The 22,306-nt window shown below is 46.9% G+C and overlaps 1 protein-coding gene across 1 annotated transcript; it reads right to left on the bottom strand.

Annotated features, from left to right (window-relative positions):
* Positions 1-1,001: 1,001 nt before the first annotated feature.
* LOC114100188 (calmodulin-like) lies at positions 1,002-1,451 on the bottom strand. Its single transcript, XM_027944813.1, has one exon. The coding sequence runs from the start codon at positions 1,449-1,451 to the stop codon at positions 1,002-1,004; it is 450 nt and encodes a 149-aa protein (XP_027800614.1).
* Positions 1,452-22,306: the final 20,855 nt, after the last annotated feature.

The following is a 22,306-nucleotide window of genomic DNA, read 5'->3' on the forward strand; positions in this document are numbered from 1 at the left end:
CACTTTTCCCATCACAGGGCCCTGATTTCCGGCCACTTCCTGACCATCTGGCTTCCATTCATGCAAAGAGGGTCTCATCTTCAGGACCCACCTTTTAAAAATATCTATAGCATCCTGTATTTCAGGTATAGGACACATATACACAAAGACACAGAGACACATGCAAATACATACACAGACACAGAGACATGAGCATAAACACAGAGGTACACACACACACACACACACACATATCCACACAGACCATACACAGATTTTCCCTTTATTGCAGACACACACAGAGACACAAACACAGGCAGACACAAATGTATAGAGACACAACCCATCTTTTTATTTGAGGTTAAAACCCAACAGGCTGCATGCATTGGACCTTATCCTTCCTTGATGGGCATAGGTGGTGCTGCCCACCCTGGTCTCAGACTTGGCCTGGTCCTCACCCAGGCAGATCCTAGGGCCATGACACCTGTTTCCTCCATCCTCCCCACCCCCATAGAGCCACCCATCTTTCCCTTTTCTGGTGGTATCAGGGGAGGCAAGAGGTGGACCATGGGGCTTACTCAAGCCAGTATTCCACCAGGTCCAAGTGAAAAGAGGGACTGAGCCCCAAAAGCATCTCAAATATACTGTTTGTTTCCCTTGGACTGTCTACAATCAAACACCAAGCACACAGCTGGACTTATCATTCCTTTTATTTAAACCATTGTGACAGCCCTATGAGGTAGGGAACACCCATTCCACTGCAGGGAGAGGGGGAGGGACCAGTTCAAAGAGGCTACCTTCTGCCCAGGGTCTCAGCGGCAGAGAGGAGCTCGTGAGCAACCCCGGAGAGCCCAGCATCCAGACCAAGGACAGCACAGTCTTCCTCGTGGATGAGGAATTTCCCATCTACCAACCCAGATTTTCCCTTTATTGCACCACAACAAAAGCAGGGGCCCAGAGAAGGCAGAGAAGCCAGTGGGCCAGAGTCAGTCCGACAGGGTGAGGCCCGCACCCGGGGAGCCTTACTTCTGGGTGAGGATCTGCACAAACTCCTCATAGTTCACCTGCCCATCCTTGTCCACATCAGCCTCGCGGATCATGGCATCCAGCTCCTCCTGCGAAAGCTGCTCCCCCATCTGGGCCATGGCCTGCTTGAGCTCCTGCACGCTGATGTGGCCGTCACCGTTGATGTCGAAGGCGCGGAAGGCGGCCCTCAGGTCCTCCTCACTGCCCCAGGCCTTCATCTTTTTGGCCACCACTGCCAGGAACTCTTGGAAGCTGATAACACCATCATTATCTGTGTCTACCATGGCGATGAGCGCCTTCAGCTCCGCCTCCGATAATTTCTTGCCCAACATCTGCATCACTTCACCCAGCTCCTGGACGTTGATGGCACCATCCCCATCCTTGTCGAATCTGGAGAAGGCCTCCTTGTACTCGGCCACCTGCTCTTGAGACAGCTCCTCAGCCATGTCTGTGGCCCTGCACCTCTGAGTTTGCTGACAACCTGTTGCTCCCAGGGATCGTGGTTCCGAGCTCAGAGCAGCCACTGGGCTCTGAGGCAGTGTCTGTCAGAGGGCAGAGCTGCAGGACAGCCTTACCTCAGAGTGGGAACCCCCTCCTTTTCTGCAACTGGAGCAGAGGGAGGAGAAAGGCTCTCCACCCTCCACCTGTCCTCAGGCAAGATCCTCCTCCCAGGGAGGGACAGACCTGCTATAGACAAGAAATGCAGGAATTGGAGTGGGAGGGCCCATGGGAAGAGTTGGGTGGGAAGCAGCATGGAATTACAGGCCTAGTGACCTCTCCTGGCCCTGATGGCAGACCACCCCACTGCAAGGACACCTGCTCAGAGCACAGTTCCCTTGCAACTGATTCTCACAGAGACCCGGACCCATGGGTTCAGGACAGCTTCCCCAATTTCGTAGGGACTGAGGGTAGAGAGGGGAAGGGGTGTGCGGAAGCCTACTTCAGGAGAACAGCTGTCCCCAGGAGGAGAGCTGCTCTCCTCTCTGCTCTTTCCCTAGGGGATGAGGCTGGTAGAGGGGTCTGTGGGAGAAATGAGTCTCCATGGGTAAAATTTTGGGCTTCATCAAGCTTCCAGGCCAGGGCAGACAACAGGTCTAGAGCAGCAGATGGGTTCCCTTCACTTTGGGAAGTTTTTCGCTTCCAGAAAGCAAGGAGCCATGTTCCATTTAGAACCACAGCTGATGCTAAGCTGTTGCTTATCAAACGAACGTGCGAAGTGTGATTTCAGAGGCAGGACAAAGGCTTTTATATCTCCCTGCCAGGAGAGCCATCCAGCTCAGTGATCCCTTCAGTTCTCTTCCATTGCTAAGTCCAAGGTCCTCAGTGTAGATACCCTTGGGGAGAAGCGGCTGTGGTCCATTCACAGGGGGATGACACCGGGAGGCTGGAGTCTTAACAGAGTCACCTGGAGACTGGCTGACCATAGAAGGCCAGCCCAGCTGATGCTGAGGGGCAGGAGGAAACAGAACAGGCACTGCAGTGTGGACTTGGCCTGCCTCTGGTTTAGCTGAGCATCAGCACTAAGCATGGTTACTTATCGGGGACCCCAGAGCCCTCCATCTGATTCACCCTCTGAAAAAAAAACTCATCCCTGCCTATTGCCTAGAACAGCAAGGTTTAGACCAAGAGCTCAGCCCTTGGCGGACCATCCTCAGGTCCTTCCTCCTGCTGAGGGGAGGTTTGCCATGGACTCCCCACAGTGACTTTCTAAAGGAAGTTTCCTCTTGATCTCTATGGATTCTCATCCCCCCCTCCCATAAGGAATAAACTCCTTTACTCTCCTCTGGTTCAGCCAATCAAATAGAGCATTCTCTCCTTCCCTAAAGTGTAGCCAGACAAACAGCCCTGTCTGCTTGTCATGGCACCCCCACCCCCACCTTATCCAAGAGTCCAGGGTGGGAGAGAGAGAGAGAGAGAGAGAGAGAGAGAGAGAGAGAGAGAGAGAGAAATGTTACAGTTGTCCAGCTACTTTTTTTTTTTTTTTTTTTTTTTGGTACTAGGATTTTATTTGGAGACAGGGTCTCACTAAGTTGCTTAGGGCCTTGCTAAGTTACTGGGACTGGCTTTGAACTTGCGATCCTCCAACTTCAGCCTCCCGAGGGGGAATTACAGCTGGCCAAAGTGTCCCCCAACTCCTTTTATAAAGAGTCTTTGAACAAGAATTGCTATCTCATCTCTACCGGAATAGTGCTGAGAACTCAATATACATTAAGCAACCAATTTCTCAATAAAACTGGCAACCAGTTTCAGGTGGAGACATCATTCCAGCCTGGAGACCAGAACACGGAAGCATCCTGCTGGGTAAGGACACAGGAAGGGTGGAACTTTTAATAACTAGATTCAACCCAGCTCCTTTATTTATTTTTTTTAAAAGAATATTTGATGATATCCATCAGTATTTGAAATTTCCTTTTCTTCTCCTCTTGTTAGCAGGACCCATGATTAAATCCAAATGCTTCATAATTATGGCCTTATTATTTATTATTCCCTGGCTGTTAAACAAACTTTGCAAATAGAAGACTCGAGTTCCTGGTTCCAGGTCGGTCACCCATGTGGAAACTTCCATCTCGATATCTTTACCTATTAACTAGGATGATACACCCACCATATCTAATGAGAGTACTTAAGATCAAAGTTTAAAGTTCAGAACCACAGAAGGTGTCATTATTCTGTGATGAACCTATATGTTCAAGGACAAGCTGGCTCACCCTTGATGTAAACCTCAGGAAGATATCCACTTCAAGAGGGAACACACTGTCAATTCTATTTTCATACCTTTGTTGCTTGACCTAAAAAAAACAAGACTTGTCCACCTTGCGGTTGTTGAGGATGCCATTCCATGCACAGCAGGGGCTTCATTCAGAAAAGCATCCAGCTGATACCCACCATGGCACAGCAAGGTGATCATTCTTACTGACTCTCATATTCAAGAGATGGAGCTACCAGAAAGAAAAGTCCTGTGACTTCTGATTGTCTTCTTCATCCTTGGTCTGCCATGTTTGGATCCTGCTTCCTCTGCAAACCCATGCTTTCTCTTTTGAGAGCAGATATAAACACTGAAGTGGTTTCTTTACTCCTTCCCACTCAAACTCTTGCCTCGGTTAGTGAGCAGTCAATAATGCGGACTCAGCCGCCAAGAGTGGGACCCACTCTCCCCTCCACTTTGGGTCAGTCATTCATGTGTAACCTACACTACAGAGCTTGATACTAGAGGTCAAAGTAGGTGTTAGAAAAGGGGACAACACTGCCTTTGTGCCAAAATCGAGGTAAGCTTGTGCAAGCCCTTTTCTTCAGCTGTTTTACGTGCAGAAGCCCAGACACAGAGCCCATTCCAGCTGTGTAGAAGAGGCAGTAGAAACCTAAGGATGACATAGTTCCATGGGTTCCTTCCCAGCTCAAGTTCATTCACTAGGCTGTGCTTCCTGAAGGCTCCCTGTGTGATAAAAGGAAGGGATACTGTTCACGCAGTGAGGGTCTCAAGGCGAGGGGGACCTGGCACTTGCTCCCTGTCCCCTTGGGGCTACTCGAGAAGCAAACTCAGACAGATCCATCCATCCCCAGCCATGTTGGCCGAGTGAGAGAGGCAGCACCTGGAACCAGGTGAGAAAGGAGAAGGTTGTGGGGTTGGAGGAGAGAGCAGGGGTGTCGGAAGGCCTGAGCCTCTTGACTGAGTATCAAAGGTGGATTCTCTTCCTCAAGACGTGTCCCCCCTGCTACCCTTCACATGTCATCCCCTGGTGAAGATACAGACTCTGCCCAGAGAGAATGACAGTGGCGCTGGCGGAGAAGGTGCCCCTTCAATTAAGAGGACCTCTGAGGGAATTGGAGGAAGGATGAAAACCTCTCCAATACTGCTGGAGCTCCCAGGGCAGGAAGGGGAGCATTTGTGGCCAGGGGGACTGCCCTATGCAATAGCTGTGTGCACTCATGTGTACTTGCGTATGTGGATATGTGCTTGTGTGTGTGTGCAAGTGTATAGGTGTGCATGTAACACCGATGTACACCTATGTAGGTGTACATTTATGTATGTATGTGTGCACTGTGCATGAGTGTGCATATATGAGTGTGTTTATATATATACATATGTGTGTGTGATTACATGTGCCCTATGTGTCTAATGTGTGTGCACTGTGTGGGGTGTGTGTATGTGTGCATGTGTTTAAGTGTGTGGTTGTGCACACAGGTGTTGGGAGGAGGCGTTTGGCATGGTTGTCATTTTGTTCAGATGTTTGGAATAAACGGCTAAAGTCGAGTCCTGCCTTCACATGAGCTTGGCCCCAAGAACAAATACACACTCCAGTGTTCCATTATTATTTGGCTCCTGTGAGTGAAACACTCATAAGAAACCCGTCAAACAGGTCTTGGCTCCTGTGACTTGCAGGAACCTGATTTCACCCTCGCACCTGAGCAGAGTCTGTGGTATTGGCACAGCCTGGCTCCCCACGGGGAAGTGAAGAGAGGTCTGTGTGAAGTCACTGCACCTCTCCAGGGCGTGAACCATGGGAGAGAACTCCTGGGACCAGCTTCACGAGCTCGGGGCCATCAGGATTTTCCTTGGTACTGGGCAGCAGAAATGGTAGATGAGTGTGGTGTACCGTCAAGAGGGCAGCTCCCAGCCCCCTCTGCCACAGCCCCTCAATGCAGCACAGTGTCCCCTCTAGCAGCAAGATCGTGTGGTTCAGTAGCAATGTGGGGTCAAGTCCTGCCTCCCCCATTGTCCTCCCTGTGCACCTGGGCAAGGTGATTCCTGGCCCCATCCCTGCCTCATAGGGTCACTGCAGGGATCAAAGAGCTGCCAGGGAGGATTAGCTCAGGGCCTGGCTGCAGTGACATAGAAGCATCACTATCACCTGTCACCCAATTATCCTGCACCAACTTTCTGCTAGGTCCATGCTAGTCTTCCATCGCCTCTGGCCTGTCCTCTTCCTGGACAAAAGATAAATATCCTCACAGCAGGCCAGGGTGGCCATTCGAAGGGCTGAGAACATCTCCAGCAGAGGTAAGAAGTGCTGATTTCATGGGCACTAAGGACAGCGTTGGAAGTATTCCTGCTAGTGCCCACCACAGTGTGCTCCATGAATGTCGAACAGATTGGACAGATGGACACAGTCAACAGGAAATGCTCACGTGGTAAGGACTCAGAAGTTGCAGGTCACTGTTCCATTGCAGACCCCTGTCCAACCAACAGGGTGATTCTTGAGCTACAAAGTATAAAGTCACACCAGGGGCCCCTGGGAAATGGCAGAGGCCCTCCTCTCACAGAGCGGGTCTGTGCTTTCTCAGGTGAAGGCAGCCTTGGGGCTGATGAGGGCTGCAAGTGCCCACAGTCTGGCCTGGACTTGTCGTGTTCCTTGGTGAGAGCAGTCCTTCCCCATTCGCACCGTCGTTGACACACCTGGGAACTTGGCAGGACACACTGCTCCGTGTCCCAGACCCAGGGCCTACTCATCAGTCCTGACACATACTGAGGCCCTAGTCATTCAGCACTTGCTGTGAGAAGTGTTTGAGCAAGGCCCATTTCCAGAAAACTGAAGCACGAGAACTGACCACCCTGGATGGAAATCCTCCCAAGGTGGATCACATGTTTCCTTCCCCATCATTCAGAACAAGTGAGATGGAGTGTCACTCTTGTGGTGGAAATGATCGACTCGGCCCTCAGTTCTGTCGTCCCACAGCACCGGGCACATGGTGCATGTCAGGCATGCACAAGGAAGTCCTGGTCTGCTCTGATTTTTCTAGGTGATTGTCCCCCTGTCCCTCTCCCATGGATCTTATCTCAGTGTGCCCAGTGTTCCTGTTCAATTCCCAACTGCTAGGGCAGAACCTAAGGCAGAATCCAAAGTTTCCAGGATAAAAGAGATCAATCAAGCTTGTAAACCAGCAACTTTAATCTAGAAACAGTAATAAATCAATTGATCTGAGAGTGGTGCGGGGGCTGCCGATGTATTTCTGGATTCAGGACTGTGTGAGTGTTTTTCCCCATATTTTTATTGGTACATTACAGTTGTACATAATGGTGGGATTTGTTATTACATATTCGTACATGCGCACAATATAACAATAGAAGGTGGCCAGTATCATTCCCCAGTATTTCCCTCCTCCCTCTTCAACTCCCTCGCCTTAGGACTTATTCTGAAGCCTGGAAATTTCCATGAGCTTTAACACTGAATAAAGAGGGATTATCATTATCACACCCGTTGCTGGGACACACATATACAAAAATCCTTTGGGGGAATTGAGATCTCAATGACTAAAGGCAAGTAGATGAATGCCAGAAATATATTTCAATAATTTTAGAAGCCCAGAGTAAACAAAAGAAAAGGTAAACAAAGTATGTACAGTTGATTTTTCTCATTTGCGGGCTCTGCCTTTAACCAACTGCAGATAGAAGTTGTCTTTTAAAAATTGTGGTCTGTCCTGAACATGTACAGACTTTTCCTTGACATTATCCCCTAAAGAACACAGGATAGCAACTGTTTACATATCATTTATAATGTATTATACATTGTAAGTAATCCAGAGATAAAGTGTACTCGAGGGTTGGATGGGTAGGTCATATGCAAATACTATTTTATATAAGGAATTTGGGCATCCTTGGATTTTGATATCCTGGGGTGAGGGTCCTGGAACCAATTCCCCATAGATGCTGAGGCCAATCTGGTGCCTTTTATTATTTCCTGGGAAATATTTAGCATCTCTTGGAAGTTCCATTTATGTTAGCTATTCTTGGCCTGCTGAAGCAAAGACCTAGGGCCTACACAGGTGTGTGGGAAGTGGTCTACTCCCCAGTCCCTTCACACTCCCTGGACCTGGAACTCATGTGCATGGCTTAGAGAAATACTCATTTCCAGGTGTGCCATGCTGGCATGGGATGGCACTACATTGGCTTTGTTGCCATCTGATGTGACTTCATTGAGACTTGGTTAGGATAAGGCAGTGTGTGAGGGGGCATTCATAGGCGGAGAAGGCCTCCAAGATAAGGCATTTTTCAAAAAAGCACAAGTCAAAAATAGTTCAGTTAAATCTGGGAGCTGGCAGGCGCCTTTACCCTCAGGGTTGCCCACGGCAGAACTCATAGGACCTCCAAAAGGGGAGCATTTCCCAGGGTCTGCTCTTCTATTTCTAGACCAACCCCAGGGAAAGATTCTTCTGAATCTCCAGCTGTTCAAACACAAGGAATGAAAACAGGCCCTGTCCTGGATAAGAGAAGAGTGTGAGCGGGAGGTGACCAAGAAGCTAAGTTCCCTTGGCCTCGCCAAGCCTGGGTCCCAGGGAGACCCTCAACCCACAGTCAGAACACTCATTGTAAGCTGGCTGCAATTTACTAATTTGGGGCCTTTGGAGAAATGACAGTTCCCTGAGCTTTAGTTTCTGTCAACTGTAAAAGAGACCAGTAATCCCTTTTCCATATACAGTAGGGGGCCCTTGTGAGAATCAAGTGGAAAAGTGCTGTGGCAACGCTTGGCAGCCCGTAGCTCACCACACAAAGGTGAAGGTTTGACTTGGCGATTTTCATGTTCAGCCCAACCCTTTAGACTTTCCTTCCTCCCAGCAGGAGCTAAGGGGTGCTGGGCCAGCTGACCGTTCAAGAAACCAACGACAGCTTAGAGGCTTTACAGATTTGTCAGCCCTCTCCTGGGCTTTTTATAACACAAATGGTACAAAACAAGGAGCAACGCTCATGGGTCTGAATGGGGCCAGGAGAGTGAGAAAGACCTCAATGTGTGTGATAAGAAAGGAGAGGAGACAGAAGCTGTTTAAAACTGTAGGACCCAGGGGGCAGGGCTGGCATAGACAATGCTTCTTTCCCCAGTGGCACTTGCTCTCCTCTGTGTTTGTCCTTGGGGACACTAGCCTGGGAGAAACAGAAAGGGCATCGGCTTCATTAAGTGGGAGCAGTGAGACCTGGGAAGACAGCATCTTCTCCCTGAAGCCTGAGAAGAGCTCGATGCCCACCCCGAGAGGGGACTCGGTGATTCCCCGAGGGAGAAGCGTGAGTCCTGATGAGTCCCCAGCTCAGTGCCCCTCATCAGGAGGGCTCTCCATGCACCAGTTCCAGGACAGGTGGCCTTGCACACGCCCTTCCCGCCGCCTGTTTGGGCACTGTTTCCACAGCAAACCTGTTCTGCAGGAGCCCAGCCCATCCAGCAGGGATGCCATGCTTCCTCCTGGGGTGTCTCTGTGGCACTCAGGCCAGGGCAGGTCCAGGCACAGTCAGCCCTGGGAGGAGCTGTGTTTATGGTGGGAGAGATGGGCCGCCCCACAGAGGGGGAGAAGAGGACACTATATATCTGCCTAGAGACAGGAAGTGAGGTTTGTCAGCAGGTCTGGCCATCTGTCTGTAGCTGAATGAAGTCGGGTCAAGATGGGTCCCAACAAGTGGTCAATTAGCCACCAGGCCAGAGCCTGTAACTGCTTGGAGGTCTGAGAGCAGGAAGATCACCCCCGCAAAACACCTACCACCTCCAGCTTGAGCCCTCCCCCTCCTGCCTTCCCCACACTGCTCCTCTGCACCCTCTCGCTCCCTGTCCTCTCCCAGCAGATGGAACTGAAACATCTCCCCCATCTCCAAGCCTTCCTTTCCTAGCCCACGTCCAGATGCAAGCAGTGCCACAAGCAGCCCCATCCCCCTTTTGGTTAGTCCCTCCCTGCCTCCGTCACCCATGGCATTTAGTTTATTGCATCCTGGGATGGAATCTGTGTGGACTGCCTGCCTCCCTGACCAGGCTTGAGAGTAGGCACATGTGTTCCTCACATGCCGGAAAGTACCTACAAAGGTGTCCCTGAGAGATGGGCACTCTCCCTGCAACCCATTCTATCAGGAAGGGCTGGTCTTGTCACAGATGGCCCTCCAAGGGCTCAAGTAAACTGACCAAGCTAACCAGGTCCATAGCAGAGCCTCCCCTCTGCCGAGCTGCTTCAGCCTCAGGGTTTGGATGCCCTTGAACTGTGTGGAGCCAATACAGGGGCTCCCAGCTCAGCAGCAAAGACAATGGATAGCAAACTGGGACTCTTTCTTCCAAGTGACCGGTGCTGGTCCAGTTGTGAGGAGACCCTCGGCCCCTTCTGTGATTTGGATTTTCTGACTGTGCAATGAGTGAGTTGAAGAGAAGGACTATGCTTCCAGGTGGACAGTCTCTCATTTCACATGGACTTGCTTAATATCCATTTGTTAACGACTCTTTTCTCTCATTCCACTGGCCAATTTCAGGATGGTAGTTGTGGTTAGCCCCATTTCAAAGACTGAGAAACTGAAGAACACAGAGAAACCCTCTGGGGAAGCTGGAATTAAAATACATGAGTCATGACTTACTTGGTTCTTGTCACACACAGACCACCCTGTGGATGTGCCTTCCTGACCAGACGTCCAACTGCTCTTTGGATCCCCTCTTTCCACCCCCAACCCCTTCTTGTTTCCAGGGTTGATCACCAGTGTCTTGGGTTGCTTTAACATCCTACTTCCAAAGATGACAGGCCTTTCCCACATATTTTTTCAGGATTTTCTTAAATGTCTCCAGCGTTGAATAAATGTTTAATTATAAAAGACATGGACCCTTTGGACATTTTTATCTACCACTAAAATTTTCCCAACCACGACATATCACTTTCTTACAAATCCAAATGAACTTCAACCCTAGCTTTAATTTCTCTTCTCATTCCCTCTCTCTCTCTCTCTCTCTGATGGGCTCTAGCCCTGTGCCTGTGCCCCCTTCTCCTCTTAATTCAGTCTTTCAGAAGCCGTTTGTTTCTGTGGCCTGAAAATCTGAAGTCCCCCTGGCATGGTTGGCCATGTCCCCTCTTCTCTCCCCACATGGTAAAGCTCTCGAGCCCTTTCTGTGTCCCCATGGCTGGCCTTCCCTGTCTTTCCTACAGTCCCATCCAGCCACCTGTGAGTTTCTCTTTTGTCTTCCTGCTTTCTTCTTTGGGGAAGTTGCTCTTCCCTGTTCTGAAGCTTCGTATCTGCTTTAACTAGGTCATGAAAAGAAGTGATGGCGGGATCTTTGTACTTTTCCCCGAAGTCTCCTAGTCATAGGTTCTCTCTGTGCTTTATATGACATGGACCCTGGTATTCATGGCACCTTTGGCAGGAACATTTCTGGAAACCTTTTGCACCAGGGTTCAACAGTGTCAGCAGCCACCACCTACTCCTCTGATTAAATGTCCATCCCAGCCTGACAACACCTCATTGCCTAGATTCCACTGGTGTCCCATTTACCTGAGAAGGAGGTGTGTTGCTGTGTGCCAGGTGCTGTGCTAAGGGCTTCATGCATGACCTCATTGTGTCCTCACCATTTGTCCCTATTTCACAGATGAAGCAACCAAGGCTCAACAATGCCACTAAAACTAGTTCATGATAGAGCCGGGACTTTGAATCTAGGTTTGCCTTATTCCAAAACTCAATATGCTATCCACAGCATCACACATGTTGTTCCTTATCTGATTAGCTTGGCTTCCTGCCTAAGGTACTGAAGATAGCCAAAACGACCCTTGGAGAGTTGATAGGACTTGGCAGCGAGGCTTTCTTGCCCAGAAGCACCATCACTGTCACTTTATCATGTGCACACTAGTGAAAAAGCACACGCATAATCAGTTTTAATCAGGCCCTGGCACTGGTCAGGGGTCCATGGGAGGTGGCTGCCGAGTGATGGCAGGATCACAGGGTGTGACTGGGGAGGTAGCCATGTAGTCTCTCTGCCTCTCACCCATTATGTGGCTTTAGCAACTCACTTAACTGCTTAGTCAGTTTCAAAATTTAAAGCCAGTCATCTGGTAAAGGTACTTTGTACATAGAAGGTTTTAAATACCTTTTTATGCAATTCTTAGGAACAATTTCATCAAGAACTCTATCATTTGCAATGTCCTTTCAGCATCACCTAAAGCTGTTGGTATTTAAGTTTACCAGTATCTTCTGGAACATTCTATAATAAGCTGACCTCTGATTCTTGCTGACAAGAAGTTCCCTTCTCTTCCCTGGTAATTTAGCCTCTGCTAATTAAAGATCTCTGTATTTGATCTTTGATTCTTTATCCTTATTTTTGGTCTAATGTCTTCATTTTTTTTTTTTTAATGTCTGGGAGATAGAAATGTGTGAGGCAGACAGAGCTAAGGGTCCCACCTCCTTGCCCCAGGAATTCACAAATGAAATAGAGAGTGACCAGTGACTCCATCCAAGCCTGAAAGTATACACAGGAAACTCGAGCCAAGTCCCTGAGGCAAAGGCATGTGATCCACATCCTGATTGGACAGGATGGACACCAGGTGCCCTGGTGTGACTGGCCCCACAGACCCACTTCTTTAAATTCTCTATCCTATGGTCTTTAAGGTCACCTAACTCCCCTCTACTCTTACGTCAATCCCTACAGAACAGCCACCCATCACCAACCCTCCTTGGAATCCCTCTGCTTTCTTTATATTACTTTAATAAATCTTGCTTTTTTGCTCTCACCCTTCGTGTCCATGAATCTCATTCTTTGAATTCACAAGACAAAGAACCAACAGACCCTAGTGTCTCACTTGTCTTTTTTAAGAGCTTTCTTTGTTTAAAAAAAAAAAAAAAAAACTATCTGAACACTTTTTGGCATCTTGAAAACAGAATAGAGCTTTTCTCCTTCCTTGATTCTCACTTTTATTATAGTTTTAATAGCCTTCCATTCTGGGGGGAGTCTGTCTCCTCCTCCCTACCACCACCCGATCCATACCCTTTTCCCATACATGGGCCCCATTCTATGAAGATCAGATGATCAGAAAGGACAGATGTTTTGCTTTTACATGTTACACATGCTCTTTTCTTCCCCACAAATCCTATGATTTATACTAGACCATTTCCCTTCTTTAAGTACATTCCAAGCTGTTATTACTTACAGTGAAATAAGTTTCTACAACTTGAGCCCTCTAAATGGATTCTAAATATTTGGATTCACAGTCATTGTTTATTTCCTCAAACTGTAATATTTTCTTATTAGATGCATGTGAAAATTCTTTCCTCAAGGTGTACTTTACACATATAGGATCCATAAATTTACAAGTACCTATTTGTTTAATTAATAAAAGGCAGTGGGGCATGGGGAGGGTCTGTCCACAATAAAAGGCCAAACCCAGCCTTTACCTGTGGTACATCTTCCATATCCATCTCAGATGAAGATGGCACTAGGGTCTTCTTTCTGCAAAGGGAAGGCCACTTCTGCCTTTACTGTCAAGTGGGGAGGTCAGAAGCTACTCACAAACCCACTTCACAGACAGCCAAAGCAGGCTGCTTTCTAGAGCTCAAAGTAGAGACCCTTCCAGCAAAAGCATGGAGACTCCACAAATGCTGATCTGTTAGCATATTCATGGAGCTCAAATAGGGGTTCCTCTAGAGGAGGCCTTTCCTGATTCCTCCAGAGCATTAGTCCCCTAACTTCTATGTACCCATAGTATTCACTCATAGTGTGCATAATTAGCTCCTGACCTCCTTGCCAGTGGGAAATTTGTTGAAACCATCTTGATGTCCTCAGTCAGGAAGGAAGGTGGTTCCAGGAGTCCCCAGTACACACCAATCCAATGAAGGATATTTGGTGTGTGGTTGAGCAGGTAAAAGAATGAGTGAAATGCAAAATCCTGACAACATTTTAAGATCTTTGTTGTTGCTGTTTCTCTCAATCCATTCTGCAAAACAGAATCTACGTTCTCTCTCTTTTTTTTTTTTTTTTGGTGGGGGTGGGGACAGGGTAGTTACCAGGGATTGAACTCAGGGGCACTTGACCACTGAGCCACATCCCTAGCCTTATTTTGTACTTTATTTAGAGACAGGGTCTCACTGAGTTGCTTAGTGCCTCGCTTTTGCTGAGGCTGGCTTTGAACTTGGGATCCTCCTGCCTCAGCCTCCTGAGCAGCTGGGATTACAGGCCCACTTTCTCTTTTGAAGCACATAGGAGACCTCTCATTTCCAGGGTTTTGCTGCCTTCCGCTCGGTACCTGGACCCATCTTGGAATCTAAAAGTTCCCCATGCACATTGCTTGCTCTCAGCAGCCATTGCTTGCTCCCCTCCGAGAGGCAGTGTATGACCTCTCTTCTTTCCTCATTCAGGCCTTGGCCTCCTCCTCCTCTTCCCTCCAGAAGGGTAGGTTGCAGCCCTCTCTCTTCCCCTGACCCTTTTTGGCTTCTTTAACTCTAATTCTTCATCATGTTTTGTTTGTTCCTCCTCCAGGAAGGTCTCTCTCCATACTTCTGAAGCTCCATCACACGCTATCTTTGGCCAAAGTGCAGGAAGAAAGCTCAGAGCTCAGTGCACCCTGGTTCCCTCTCTTCCCTGAGTGCTGCTGTCCTTGCACTTGACTGTTCTCCTGGGACACCCACCCCCACACTCCCTGCCCCTTCCACTCCTCAGCAACCGCCACGTTCCAAGGGCATCCCTTCCCTGAATCATCAAGTCTGGCCTCTTGTCAGCACGCCTGGCTCAGCCTTGGGTGGGGCCCCTTTGATCACCTCTATCTTCTTTCAGACAGGAAGTCAGAGCAGTCTGCTCTCTTCATTTTACAATTGCAGAAAAGATGCGCAGAAATGCCAAAAGGTTTTCTGTGGGAGTTACAGACTGAATTGTGTCCCCCACAAAATTCACATGCCAGAGCCCTAACCCTCAATGTGATGGCAGTTGGAGTGAGTCCTCTGAGAAGCCAAGAGGATGAGATCTTGCGAGTAAGGCCCTATGGAAGTCATTTTTTACATAAAAATATATCCCTGGTATTTATAAAGTAATAGTTAATATTCCTTGAGTTCTTACTTTGCTAGAGGCTCAGCTGCTCTTCTGAGACTTTTTAATGGCTCAATCCATTTTCCCCTCTGACCTGGGTACTATTATTTTGCCCTGATGAGGACTCTGAGCCCCAAGAGTTGCAACTTGCCTCATATGTACGTAGTTAGAACAGAGCTGATTGGTTGCAGATGGTGAGAAGGAGTGTTCCCTGCCCCTGACCTTCCTTGCCCCTGAGTACCTCTTGAAGGACTTCTGCAGAATCCCAGGATTCCAAATTATATGGTTGAAAACCACTGGAATAAAAGGGCCAGAGTGGGTGCTGGTAAAATGGGGGACACACCTTGCCAAACAATTGGACCTCTTTCAAATCCCCCATCCAGGGCCTGAATTCATGCCCTAATGCCCCTGCTCTCTACACACACCACAGGCTTACCAGCAGGCAACACATTCTCACAAGCTTAATCCACACGTGTGCACAGCTCTCATACCCACGTGCACACACGCGAACACACCTCTCCTATTAAATGCAAAGACTTTCATCACAATCGTAAACTTCAAAGGCTTGGAACTTGGAACAAAAGCTCTTCCTGCCTTTTAGTGCACTTCATACGCCTCAGGGATCAACATGTTCTCTTGGAGACAATTATTATCTCACCTTTGGTTGTGGGGGCTTAAAGTACAGATGACCCTGTTGAGCCAATTATCAAAGGTAGATGTGGCCCTAGTCCCTCGGTAACATCACCCCATTTAATATTTCAAAATTTTTTTTTTCAGAATACCAGACATCAAGTTTGATAGGCTGGTGGGGTCAGATCCATGAAGCCCCCCAGGACCAGCCACTTCTCCCTCTTCTGACCTCGCTTTCTCTGTCCTCACTCCCTTCCCTGATGCTGCTCACCCCACCCCAGCACTGGAGTGGGCACTGAGGGAGCTCCGGGTGAACTCCCTGGGAAAACTCCAACCCCAGCGTACATCATAAGAAACAGCCCTCTCCCAGGAAATTAAGAAAAAAAGAATAGATTGGTACTTACTTGGCGGTTTTTCTATGAGAGTTCTAGTAATTTGCTTTTGTTTGGTGGTGACCAACTGCTCCTGATTTAATGGGACTTTTTGCTCTCAGGAGTTAAGCACAAACCACTCTCACGCCCCTCATGCTGTGCCGGGCACTGACTGAGGAGCTCGGAGCAGCTCAGCAGCTGACCTCAGCAGACAGCAGCTACAAAGTGGGACCCTGTGGCACAGGGTGGGGCAGCTGCTTTATTTATTTATTTATTCATTTATCTATTTATTTGGTAATGGAGATTAACCAGGGGCCCTTAACCACTGAGCCACATCCCCAGCCCTTTTTTGTATTTTATTTAGAGACACAGTCTTTCCGAGTTGCTTAGGGCCTCTCCAAGTTACTGCAGCTGGCTTTGAACTCACGATCTTTCTGTCCCAAACTCCAAGCTGCTACGATTACAGGCATGCGCTACCACACCGGGCTACCCCTAAGGTTTCTTGCACTGTCTCACACATGAGCTTCTGGGGACACCTCACATCAAATACTCACCATTATGTCTTCCATCTTGTTGTCTGTACCATTGTTCTTGCAGCTTAGAATGTGCACTGCAAAGATCCCATATCAACAATATAAGCCATCTACCCCTAAAAATTCAGCTATGCCTTGTCTCTTCTAGATTTATAGAGTGGTCATGATGGAAAGTCACTGGTAAAAATTTTTGATGCTGAACTTAGCAAGACCCTTAGCAACTTAGCATGACCCTGCCTCCAAACAAAAAATAAAAAGGACTGGAGATGTAGCTCAGTGGTAAAGTGCCCCAGTACCCAAGTTTTGACAGGCCACAGATAAGAAGTGAGAAGTCAGCCCAAGACAAGAAAAAGCTAAGGAACTTACTTTAGGATGTGTGGTCAAGAGCCAGAGAGACTGAGAGATTGTTTCTTAATTCTTCCACTTGCATGGTTTCCAGCTAACCCCTCAGCCACCAGAGAACACACCCAAACGTAGAGAAAGCTTGAGGTCCTGACAAAGTGCCATCAGCCGTGCCCAGAAGGTGCAACCATCTTCCTGGGACCCTCTTCCCACTTTCCATTCTGAATCCCCCACATTGTCTCTCTGCCTTGTCCCTCCACCGGTTGGACAATCCTCCTAACTTTCAAACTCAACTTTGTGTCTGCATCTCTTTCCTTACTAAGGAGAGAAGCCTCACCTCACCCTAAGTCCTGCCAGCACTTATCACTTCAACTGGGCCTGGCCTCTCCTTAGGGAATCCCTGCCAGAGTCCCTGGGCGAGGACCATAATAACCAGATAGGCAGGCGAAAGTGTCATGTGACTACAGGGTCAGCAGGCAGCAGAGTCCACTCCTCAGAGCAGCACAAATGGAGTGCTGGGGGTGGGGACTTTCTCGCATCCTTGCAGAGAAGTGAAATAGGAGAAGCTGTGAAGACATGTCTACAGATGTGGAGCAACTGTGGCAGCTGCGCCCAGGAACCAACAGAGAGGTCATTTGTCACCATGGAGCCACATGGCAAACTTGAGAACCATAGGGGAAGAAATGACAGACAACACAAAGCAAATAAAATGGGCATTTGGGCAAAAGAACATTTGAGGCACTCCAGGGAGTTTTTTGAACAATAACTTCAAGGAAAGATAAGATTCTGATAATCTTTGTCACACAGCTGGAAGCAAAGTTGCACTTTCATGACAAAGTGACCCACATATGCTTTATTCATTCAGCAAATAATAATTGGCATCTGCTGGGCAGAGAGCCTCTTGTACCTCCAGAGGGCTTGAGAAAAAGTCAGAATCAGCCTTGCCTTGTGAGAAACTTAGATGGGAAGAAAAAGAAAAAAAAAAAGCAGACAAATGAGCAAGTTAAAGTTAGGAGTGATGAGCTATGAAGGAAATAAAAGAACAAATAAAACAAATGATAGGTAGAGAAGGAGGTTAGGCTCACATGGAGGGAGACATTTAATTTTTGGCTGATGTGACAAGAAGGACCAGCCACTTGAACGTTGGGAGCCAAATGTCCAGGTAGCTGGAGCAGCTCCTACAAAGATACTAAAGTTGGAATCAGAACGGGAGTGTTCAAGGAGCAGAAAGCAGGCTGGTATCTGGAACATAGTGATGGAGGTTAATGATATTTGACAGCAAAGAAGGAAGGAAAGGATCATGAGAGGTTAAGATGGTCACCCTAGGGAGTTTGGATTTCATTTGAGGTCCAAAGAGATGCCAATATAGGGCTGTGAGCAGGAAATGACATGATGCATTGAATTACAACACAAAAAGGAAACCAGTTGTGAGGCTGTTAACGAGTCCTGCCTCGGGATGATGGTTTGGTACGGTGGGTGCATTGGGACACACTTTCACTGGATATGAAATAGGAATATATATAAAGTACAAAAGGAAGGGAAGAAGTAAGTATGAATCTAGCTAGGATTTAGCTATGAACAGTTGAGTGAATTGTTATTTAAAAGGATAGGAAGATTGGAGGGGAAGCAGATTTGGTGCAGCATGAGGACCAAGAGGTGCTGATGAAATGTACAGATGGAGATGTTAGCTTGGCAAATGGACGTGAAATGCTTTGGTGAAAGGTGGGCAAAGATAAGCTCTTTCAACAAGTGCATCTTCATACTTTCCTGTGCTGAAAGACTTCTAGGCTGGTCAGTCCCTTTTTCAGACCAAGAGATCAAAGACCAAGTCGGTGATGACCGCAAGAGAACAGGATGGGATGCCCCCTGGGAGTACAGGAAATGGACAATCTAGATTCCAGTCCAAGATGCCAACTTGCTCATTGTCTAGCCATCTATGGAGACAACAGAAATAAGAGTGATTGTTCCAAGTACTCAGTGAATCCATAGCTATTGCATTAGGTGTGAATATGTAAGTTGGAGGGAAAAGATGGACATGTGCATAGGCTGGTAGGTGGCTTTGTCAAGATTACCATGGCAGCTCTCAGTCACTCCTGTTCCACCAGGGTCACAGGAAATAGTATGACATGTGCTCTGTGGATCTTTGGAGGTACAGGTTGTCTCAAGACCCTTTCCGAGAAATTAGGAGTCCAAACTATTTCATAATAACAGCAGTGGTTTGGCTTTTTCCTCTGTGTTGATTTGCACTGAAATCAAAAGCAATGGAGTGTTAACAGCCAGTGCCTTAGCATCAATCAAGGCTCCTTTGCAATGAGTCATTATATTCTGCATGGCCACATTGTCTCATTTAAAAACAAAAAAGCCAGCTTTACTTGAGAATGTAGTAGGAGAAGCAGTAAGACTTCATTTACTACATTTCAATTCTCACATGCACATCTTTAATATTTTGCTGAATACTGAAATACAATATTGCCATGAGAAAAATACTACTGTGATTGATTCCAGGGGTGGCCAGGTAAGCTCTTTTCGTAGAAGTTCACTTTGATTGGAAAGAATAGCTGACAGATGAGCCAGAGTTACTCAGGTGTATTTGAAAGACATTTTCTCAAAAATGGATAAAGTAGGTTTCTCGCTTCAAGGAAAGTAACAGTATTTGTTGTCAATAAAATTGAGCTTACAAATGAAAATTGGGAAAGTTTTTTAATTGCCATTGTGAACTTGAGACCCTTCAACAGTTGAAAAATTTTTAATGGGATTGGTGGTGATATTAATGAATCTGATTCTTTTATATTATGTGTGTAATGATTCAACATCTGGATGATTGGAAGAACCAGTGAACCAATATTTTCCAAGGGACCAGTGCATCATTGCATTAGAAAACCACACACAGGTAAAATATCCTTTCAAAGTGCAGGAGAACACAATGGAGTTTAATGTAGCGGTATGAAAATTTCATTGATATGGTCTCAGATTCCATGTTGCAAGTAACCTTCAAGAAGCCCTCACTTGGTTGTGAGGGGGAAAGGGAAAAAAAAAACAAGGGAGAGAATTAAATTACAGCAGATGGGATAGAGAGAGAAGATGGGAGAGGAGGGGAGGGGAGGGGGGATAGTAGAGGATAGGAAAGGTAGCAGAATACAACAGTTACTAATATGGCATTATGTAAAAATGTGGATGTGTAACCGAAGTGATTCTGCAATCTGTATACAGGGTAAAAATGGGAGTTCATAACCCACTTGAATCTAAAGTATGAAATATGATATGTCAAGAGCTATGTAAAGTTTTGAACAACCAATAAAAAAAAAAGAAGCCCTCACTTGTCAAATTTTGATGTGGCATCAACGAAGAATGTCTACTTTTTTGAAAAAAGGACCTTTAAACTCCCTTTTCTCTCAACTGCACGTCTGTGTGATGTATATAATCATATACTTCAAAACAAAAATTTGACAAGATTAGGTACAGACATTCATAAGTCTCTATAAAGCCAGACGTCAAAGAGATTTGCAAAACTACTTTTTAGAATGCCACTCCCCTATTCTTCATCTTGGAAATTACAATTTATTTTTTTCCACAAAAATGCTATTCATGTGAACAACTCATAGATTTTAATCTCCATCTTTAGAGTTATAAATTATATAATGCATTTAAGTATTTAAACATTTCTCAGTTTTAATTTCAAATGTAGTAAATATTGATACATAGACCCCACACAGACACAAATTCTTTGGAGCCCTCAATAACTTTTAAATATTTAAATGGGTCCTCAGACCTAAAATATATATATATATATATATATATATATATATATATATATATATATATATATATATATATATTCTGCAGGGAAGGAAATGAGTGTATTGGGTGAGAGGCTGCAGAGAGGGAACGAAGCTGTGACATAGGAAACGTTCCCTTTGCCACAGTTTCCCAACTTGGGAGTTGCAACCATTTGGACGGTCCCAAGGTAGCCCTTTGTGAGTCATGTGCACTAAGGGGCTCTGTTTGACATCCTTTATTCAGTTCTTTTTCAGTGTGACTTTTTGAAAAACACATTTAAGAAAGGCTTGATGTTTTTGGCAACAAAACCATGACCCAGAAACCAGTGGCATTTGTTGGCATAGTGGCAGGGGAAGCAAGAAGGAGTGATGAGCATCACCCTGTCCTCGTCCATCACGGGACTCTCTCAGCCATGGGTTTTCCAGTGATGCCAACCCTTGCTTCTCCAGGAGACTGCTGGCCACATGCCAAGTGGTGCCACCTTGCCACCTCCTGCTGCCTTTTTATTATTTTATAGGTTAGTCTCCCCTATTATTGGATAGTTGAGTGATTTAGATTGGAGATATTTAAATATTTTTAAAGAGCATTCAGAATCTAAATTCTAATGCCTGGGCTTCAGGAGGGTTGTATGGTCCTGGCTAAACGTTTGACTGGGTGACGGCAGGCAAGACATGAGCACAGCCTTTGCCTGAGACTCCCACCACAAAAGAAAGGTAGAGCTCCCAGAGTGTTTGATGGGTGATGGCACTACCAGAAACAAAGCCCTGTCAAGAGCCACATCTGTGTAGAGAGTATGGCTTTCAGCTAACAAACAAAAATGGCACATAATTATTATCTCCAAGTCAACTGTTTGTGTTTTTGGTTTTGGTGTTTGTTTGTTTGTTTGTTTTTAACTTTCAGCCCCTTTCTTATCAATATGGCAGAGAAATGAAACCTCAGGAATTCCTGGCCAGCACCCCATCCCCATCCCACCAAACATTTTATAGCGGGGAAGGAGAGGACTATTCACTCTGGTCAGCCATCCACAGGAGTGGCTTCTGAGATACTCTTCATTTTCTCATTTCTTCCCATGATGGCCGCATCCTGGGTCATGCTGCCCTGAGGTCCTGCATGCCTCTCTTCTCAAAGAAAAGCTTCTATGGGGTGAGGAAATTCTTTAACCTCCCTGTTTCTCCCAGGACAGATCCTCCTTCCTCCTCCTGCCCCAACCCTTAGGGCCCGGGCTTTGTGGGAAGCTTCAGGTAGGCAGGAAAAGACCTTGGAGGTAACTTCTACTTCCTCCCCACCACAAACTGCTCCAGTCAAGGAAGAACAGAGTTGAATAAAGGAAGAATTAGTATCATAAATACTTGAATGCAGAAGGGGTGTCAATTCAGAGAGGAAAAAATTAAAATCCAAGCTATCATCCTGCCATATTCCTTCCTCAGTAGATCTAGGTTCTCATAAATACGATTTCTTTCCCTCACAGACCCCAGTCCCCATGTCTACACATCTAGCCCCGGAATAAAGAAAGGGCCAGCTCTATGCTTCCCTCCCTGTTGGGATTTCCTGGATTCCCTTCTCCAGAGGCCCTAGAGATGGCAGCCAAGTCCGTGTGCCTGGTGAACACCCTTCTTGGTCTGTCTGCTCTTAGAGATGCCTGTCTGTCTCTGGCTCCACCAGGACTCAGACAAGCTCTTACTAAAAGCCTCCTCAGGTGTCCATAAATTGAGAATATAGTCCTGAAAGGTCTCCCTGCTCTATCCTCCTGCCCCACCTCATTAGACTGTGACCACACTGTCCATCTTTCTATCTTTTGTCCACACCATGCCCTCCCCTGCTCCAGGGTCACCCTCATGTGCCTTTCTGCAGAGGGGCTATCCTTAACCACAAGGAAGGAGGGGACTCCTGGTGTCTTCTCCGTTATCACCTTTCATTG

This window comes from Marmota flaviventris, chromosome 12, assembly GCF_047511675.1.
Source record: "Marmota flaviventris isolate mMarFla1 chromosome 12, mMarFla1.hap1, whole genome shotgun sequence".
Lineage (NCBI taxonomy): Eukaryota > Metazoa > Chordata > Mammalia > Rodentia > Sciuridae > Marmota > Marmota flaviventris.

What these genes read in the sequence shown, in the direction of transcription:
- LOC114100188 (XM_027944813.1), bottom strand. Translation starts at nt 1,451, where the DNA reads ATGGCTGAGGAGCTGTCTCAAGAGCAGGTGGCCGAGTACAAGGAGGCC.